At 37.1% G+C, this 7687-nt stretch overlaps 1 protein-coding gene across 1 annotated transcript in view; it reads left to right on the top strand.

The window, feature by feature from the left end:
* The window catches only part of ADAM23 (ADAM metallopeptidase domain 23), a gene marked incomplete at its 5' end in the record, with an annotated part of 186474 nt that overhangs the window by 87834 nt on the left and 90953 nt on the right, over positions 1-7687 (top strand). The window contains one exon of the mRNA XM_025211029.1: positions 2419-2482. Coding sequence (XP_025066814.1) covers positions 2419-2482 — 64 coding nt within the window. The remainder of the gene's footprint in view (positions 1-2418; positions 2483-7687) is intronic.

Genomic DNA, 7687 nt, shown 5'->3' with positions numbered 1-7687 from the left:
ATGCCTACCTGGCTGGGGTCATTTGAGCCCAGTTTTCTTCCTGCCCAGGCAGGGGGTTGGACCTGAACATCTACAAGGTCCCTTCCGACCCTACTTCTATGATTCTATGAATTGATTAGGTAATAGGCAATATAGATCATGCTTTAGGTGCAAAGGGTTTGATCCTGCAGGATGCTAAGTGCTCTGGACCATATCAAGCTAAGTATTTGCATAAGCATATAAGCATATAACCTGCATAGTGCCATAAACATATTTACATTCTCTGTCCCAGGGCCAAAATGCTCAGAGATTATCCTGAGCTCTAAATCAGGACTTGGGTTGAAACTACACCTCTTATGTAGAGTCTAAGGGTGTTTAAATACGTGCTCTGGGAGTTGGGGCGGGGTAGGGGGCACTTTAATTAGAGCGGCTCTGAAATCTGCTCTAATTAAAGTGCCTGGAACATCATGTGTGTCAGTGTCACCATGCTGAAAAATGCTGGTGGGGGCGTTTTAACTAAAGATCATCAAAAGAGCTTTAATAAAAGCACCCCTGCTGCCATATGCCAGCACAGGGACACTGATGCATGTAATGCTGGAGTCTGCTGGAGCGTTGTAATTACTGTGCTCCATCACACTTGATTAATTGAGTATGCTCCGAAGCCCTGTAATTACAGTATGTTGGAGCAGCCTTGCTGCATGCGTATAGGTGCATACATGCATACTAACTTTCTGACAGTTAAGTCGATTTAACTTTTTAAAGTTGACTTAACTGTCAGAGCATACCCATGTATGTAGAGTGGAGTCGACTTAAATGCGGTGCAAGATGATGATAAATCTCCAAGGTGTATTATCTTGAGTCACATTAGTTAAGTCAACGCTAAGGGTGTGTCCAGACGAGTGCACATGTTCATTTTGTGATGCCTCAAACCTTTTGAGGCATCACAAAACACATGTGGCACAAGTGAAAGGGTTCTCCACTCAGAGGTAAAATTAGATTCTGGGAACTCCCAATATCTTAAAAAAAAAAATTGCAGCAAAACAGGGTGACACATGTGGCTGCAGCGTGTGCCACCCAGAACCAGAGCCTGGCTGGCCAGAGCTATGCTCTGGATGCCGGCCAGGCTCTGCATGCTCAGATCGCTACCGCTACAGCCCTGGGAGGCCCCCGGGATCCCAGGTAATTTTGCTGGAGCCAGCCCAAGTCCTGGCTCCAGCCTCTGCTACCCCATACAGGGTAATCTGCTGCATGCCAGAGTGTGCACGCAGGGTCGTTCTCTAGGGACAAGTAGCAGCGGCACAGCTATGTTCTGCTGCTATTTGTCCCCAGGGAAACACGCATGCATACTTGTCTAGATACACCCTTTGGGGCCAGTGCAGGGGAGGGCTCACAAGATGGCTGCCGTCGTGTAAAGGTGCTGTACATATGCACGCTCTGACATGGCTTAAGTCACCTTAGTTAAGTCAAGTTGACTTGGTCATGTGTATGCAGCCTAAGCCACTGACAGCTTTTGCAATATTTTATTTCTCCTCTCAGACAGAATGGGGATTTTTATAAGGAGAGATGGAGTTTCTTGACAACAAAATGCAAAGAGGTGAAACAGTAGGGAACAATTTTACACAGTCATGGTATTAGACAACAATTTTCTGTGTTACTAGTTTCAGTTTGTAGATGCAATCTGGAGCACAGCAAGTGAGAAGTAGAAAGAAGGGCAGGTAGAGTTAATATGTAACCTTTGATTTGCTTTCTGAATTTTTGGACTCTCGACAGTTCAAGTCAGGCTTGTGCCCATGTGTCGGTTACAGAGTTAGCACATTTATTTAGCTTTATACGCCACTGTATCCAAAGATAGTGGTATATCAATAATAGTATATGAAAAATAATCAGCTAAACATATTTTTTTAATGAAACTAGTAGAAGCAAACATCTCATAAACCAATTTAGATTTTTTATACCTTAAAATGCAAATTAAATCATACTATTGTGAGACAAATATCATTTAAATTCATCCACTGAGTTAGTCTTTTAAGTCTAAAGACTTCTCTGCCTCAAAGTGTAACAGTGAACCATTTACTGAAGATAACTGTTTTGCTTTTTTTAATATCCTTAACTAGAAAGAAATGGAAAGTGGTTAGCTGTGTCAGCCTGAAACCAGAAAGAAGGTAAGGCAGGGTGGCATCTTAGAGACTAACGGATTGAGAAGCATGAGCTTTCGTAGGCATGAGCTTTCAGATGACAAAATAGGTTGTTGCCTATGGAAGGTCAGGTTTTCCTGAACCAGTTAGTCTCCAACGCCACCCTGCCCTACTTTCCCTAGGACAGAAACAGTCATTCAAGAATTTCAAATGAAATGATAAAATGGTGGCAGTAAATATATTAACATTTTCTTGTGTTGCTGTTTAAAAACTCTATATCTAAACCTTTCCGTTTCCTTTACAGTGATTTGTTATCTTCCAATTATGTGGAGATTCATTATGAAGATGGAAAACAAAAACTTTCTAAGGTATTGTATATATTCAGTAGCAGAAAATTTTTTTCCCTAAGTGCACAATAATATGCACACTTTCTTCATTGTTTATGAGATTTTTTTAACTGCTAGAAAGTATTTTCCACCTGTATAAGGGAGCTTTATAATCTTGTCCAGTTGATGAAGACTCTTCTGTTAATGAGGAGAAAAATTGTAAAAAGTTTGGCCACTAGCTAAAAGTAAAAGTTTTAAAAGAAATTACTGCTTACTTAGCAGAACTGACAGTGAGAAAAAACCCCACAATACTTTAGAAAGTATAGTTTTGTGATTTTTTTTTTTTTTTTTTTTTTTTGTGGTCATACTCATACCTAAGGTCACTGTCACTACAGCCATCATTAATTATTTGTATATCCTTTAGCACAAGGCTACATGGGAATGGAAATATGTTACTAGACTTGCAATGATTTTTCTTGGCAAGAGTTGTTATAATACCATGAAACAGAAAAATGCATATAGAGTGAAACTCCTCTGAGACAGTGCAAAGCTGCTTGAATTCAACTTAATTTTTTGAAATTAGAACCTACTTTGAATTTAAGTGATGTTTTGAACAGAGATAAATTTCATTCCAAACAGAGTGTTGTTGTTGTCCGTGATGGTTAAGGAAATATACCAGCAGTGAGGGTTTCTTGGTGATATCTTTTACAGAACCAGCTGTGTGGTTCAAATGTTAGACAAGTTTTTTAGAAACGGGTACAGCCTAAGCTAAATATTAGATAAGACAATGGTTTGTGTTTAACTCCACATGTAAAAGAAGTTTAAAAGTTTTTAAAATCCAAAATTGGCTAAAATTCAGCATCTTCCATGTTTCAGAGGTGTACTTGGTAGCTGTGTTGGTGTGAGACAAAATGACATACAAAAAACTAGAACTTTTGGTTCCAAAATGATACCTTTCATTAGACTAAGAGTTCTAGTTTTTTGTATGTCTTTTTGTCTCAGACCAACACAGCTACCAAGTACACCCCTGAAACATGGAAGATGCCGAATTTTAGCTGATTTTTGGATTTTAAACTTCAATGCAGAACAACAAGGAAGTCTTTTTTACCTCCCTGCCTGCCATCTGATGCCTCCAGGGAAGGAATTCTACCTGATCAACACATCAAAGAGCTACTCAACACAGCTCACAAAGACACTCTCATGGACCCAGAGGGACAGCCTTCCATCTTCACCTCCCTCTGTGCAAAAATGAAGTTTATTTTCTACCTATGGGGACTTTATGCCATCTTGTACCATCTACACATTTCCCAGAACTTGACGAAGGGACTTTGATCCCAAAAGCTTGCAGAAAAGGACAATTTTCTTGCCATTTTCCAGTTGGTCTAATAAAAGGTATCATTTTGGAACCGAGAGTTCTACTTTTTTGTATGCCTTTTTGTCTCAGACCAATATTTTTTCCTGCATACTTCAGAGAGATCTGAAGTGGGACTGTGGACTTGAATATATGTAGGATCCTAGAACAAAAGCCTTTCACATGGGAAAAATATGCTGTCTACTTACAGCCTCTGATATTTAGCTTAAGCTGTACATACTATTTTCCCAGACCTGAGGAAGCCTGAAAGCCTGTGCTCGTCTAACATCTCTTTTAACTCTACAGTTGATCCAATAAAAGATATTCCAAAGAGAGAGAGTGTTTCACAGCATATTCCTTTGTAAGTAGGGAAGGGGAACAAAAATAAACATGGTTTTGTTTGTTGTAGAGGAAATAACAAAGGTTGCTCCAGTACTAGAATGAGAAAAAGCAGATACAGAGGCAGGGATATGAAATATGTTTTCAAGGGAACAATTTTCTTCTTTAAACTGACTAGGGTCTTGGAATTTTAAAGTTGCTACAAATGCCAGAGAACAATAGAAATGGTGAGCCTTTATATGAGGGGTCTACTTAACTCCTGACAAGACAAAGAAGTTTTCATGGCTTGATCATGGTGCTGATTTCATGTGCGTTTCCCTGCGGCCCTGTCTCTCACCGCTGATTGGCAGAGAGGCATATACCATATAATTTAATAGCAAATTACACAGGAAGTAAATTATATCATATAATTTATCATATTATTATAAATCTAAATATGAAATTTAAATCTAAATCTAAATATATTATAAATACAATTCATACTGTATATAAATTATAACATATCATCACAATTTATTATATGTAGCATTCTACAAAAAGTTTAGAAATACTTATTAATGCTAACCTTAATAGAAACATTTTTACTTCACTGACTGGTGCCTTCACTTAGTCTACGTCACTAGCAGACAGTAACTCTCAATCACATGATCTATGGCTGCAGTGTCTGTTATGCTGTCTTTGTATTACAGTAAGCACTGGGGCATTCTAAAACAGTGTATTATATGAATAGTACACTGGGTTGGGTTTTTTTGGTTGATTTTGTGGGAAATTGTGGTCCATGCAGTTTTCTGGAGATCACAGATAAAGCTGGTCTTTGTGGTTTCCGCAAAAACTGCAAAACTGTGAATTAAGTAGACCCCTACTTATGTGTGAAAGTCAGAGGGCAAAAAAGACCAGTGCAACACATCAATCCCATTTATGCCCAGTGCAACACATCAGTCCCATTTATGCCCTCAAATCCAATAGCGAAGGGTTTTTTGGGTCATAGCTTTTATTGGACCAAACGCATGGTTGGGATAAAGTTAGACAAGCTTTTGAGTGTAAGGCAGTTCTTCAGTAGGTCATCTCAAGTCCAAGGGGAAATTCATTGTGTGTGTGGTTGATTGTTCTGACCTTATTATTGAGAATCTCAGTTAGAGTTCAAATATTTCATGTGTGCAAAGTTTAAAATTGTTTATTGCAAGTGTTTCAGTACATAATCTTTTTTCCAATGGGCAAAGGATCTTGTGACATACGAAGGGATTTGCTTAGTTTCATTAAGACTCAGTACTCAGGAGAGCAAGCAAAAATGCTAAATGAAGCAAGAAAACAATTCCTTCTGGCATTTCCACAAACTCAAGCAATTGTATGCTGCAGCACCAGCATTGAGCAGTGCGGTTGCTGAATCATGAGTCTGACTGGAGGATTATATTAGAACTTTAGACTCAGCAAATGGGCCACCTTTGTATGCTGCAGTAACTTGATCCAAACTTCCTAGGGGATATTTTCTGAGTCAATTGATTTAGAAACGCTAATAGGGCTCTTGAGGTCATATAATCCACAAGAGGCATAATTAACACATGTTTAGAAAATATACAAAGAATTTATTTTGGAGGAGAATCAAGCAAGGGACATTTCTTAGGGTTTTAAAATCTGTTTCCTTTTTTTTTTTTTAAGATACAGATAAGTAGTATACTGTTTGTTTCTCTGAATTTAGAAGAGTAAAATCTTGATGAAACTTCTTCTTTCTAGAAATATGATATATTTATAGGAGTGAAAACATCTAGGAAGAAAATGTGCATCACTTACTAACATGAGTAATTTCTATGAAGCTGTGTGTAAGAAAGGCTTAAACAGTTTAGCTGTTAAAAGGAATTGTTCAAGTAGGGTTGGTTCTGGAAGTGCTCCACAGAAGTTGGACCACTGCATGTTGCATGTTTGAATAAATAGTGTCATGACTGAACTTGACTTCATGTTATTAGAATATATGAACCTAATTGTGCACAATAAAGCCTATTCTATATCTGTTTAGATTTTAAATGGAATAATAAATAATAAATACAAATACAAAATGAATATGATGCTGATGTTAATATTTAATTAAAATATTTAATTAAAAGCATAATGATTCCTCATACTGTAGGATAGTTTAGAATAATGGAGGAAACAATGAGACTAAAAACTAATTGTGCTGGTTTGAATCCAACTGGCATACAACATTTTAGTGAAAATGTTTTGAGGTTGAATAGTACATGTAGTAAGTGATGTGTGTGTGTGTGTGTGTGTGTGTAATACAGCTGTACTATACTGCAACTTTTTCAATAAAACTATTGCACATTTTTGCCTTGGCTTTAGCTGGGATTGTTGGCAGATATTAAAGGCTGGGCCCTTAACTGATAACGCTCTGTTGACATCAGTGGTGCCACACTGACCCATGACAGCTAAGTATCTGATATTAAAAATTTTCTAAATTTTAAATACTTTCTCCTGTGTTTAGACTCTTGAAAGTTTTAGAGTGGGATTAATATATTCTTTCTGAATAAGTATGGCTTGAATCATTCCTAATCTTGCTCTTGCTGCCAGATTTCTAATAATAAAAATTAAATAAATGCACTCTACTTGTTTACTGCATTAAACTATTTACATAGAGTAAGATTTACCATCCTTTTTCACAATGGCCAGTTCCTTAAGACTCTTAACAGTCCCAGCAAATTATCCCTCAAGTGGGTCATGGTATTTTCGGATTAGTAATTCTCCTATCCAGCAATAAGGATAGAATTAGATTTTAAGCCTATCAGTATAGAGATAATGGATTTAGATTTTGGTCTAGTAATTTGTTGGTATATGTGCAATTGCCTGAAATACAGAATACATAGGGTGCTCTGGAGATTTTACTTTTTTATAGAAAGTTGATTATTTATAGTCAGAATGAAAATTATTAATACCCTTGTGCTGCTCTACTTGCACTGTGTATAGAAATTAAATAAAAGGGATTAGGGAACAGGAGGAAAATCAGTATATGCATAAGAAGTGATATAGCTTGGCAGTATAAAAATGACTAAGGCCTTATTTTAAAATGGCCTTACCTTGAAACAAGAAATTATTGCAAATGGGTCGATGATGGTTTGAAAATGAATATCTTTCATCTGGATCATTAATATGTTGTAACCAAAATTGTATGCATTTTTTGACACTTTGAAGAACAGTTTGATAATATTTGCCATTTTGATTTAGTAATACTTTTGTTCTATCTTCCATATTTTTCATATTTTATGTTCTGCTACTTGGAGGTGGTTTTCTCTTTTACTCCTGTGTTTATTTGATAGTCTCTTAAAATAAAAATTATTTCAATACTGAAGGATGCCTTTCTTTTATGTTTTGCCTTTCTTTTATGTAGGCCTTATTTCCTTTCCTGGCTCCTCCAAGTGAGTCAGGCAGAATCAGTCTTCACACAATTTATGTTTGGTACTGTGGAACAGGTATGGGTTTAGTCACTAGTTAATGTGTTTAAAAAAAAAAAAAAGTCTCATTCACAGAGTGGGTGCACAGCCCCCATTGGTGGCAGCAGATGGTAGGCC

This window comes from Alligator sinensis, unplaced genomic scaffold, assembly GCF_000455745.1.
Source record: "Alligator sinensis unplaced genomic scaffold, ASM45574v1 scaffold372_1, whole genome shotgun sequence".
NCBI classification, from domain to species: domain Eukaryota; kingdom Metazoa; phylum Chordata; order Crocodylia; family Alligatoridae; genus Alligator; species Alligator sinensis.
The sequence above is the reverse complement of the archived record's forward strand: the minus strand, read 5'-3'. Positions and strand labels throughout refer to the sequence as shown.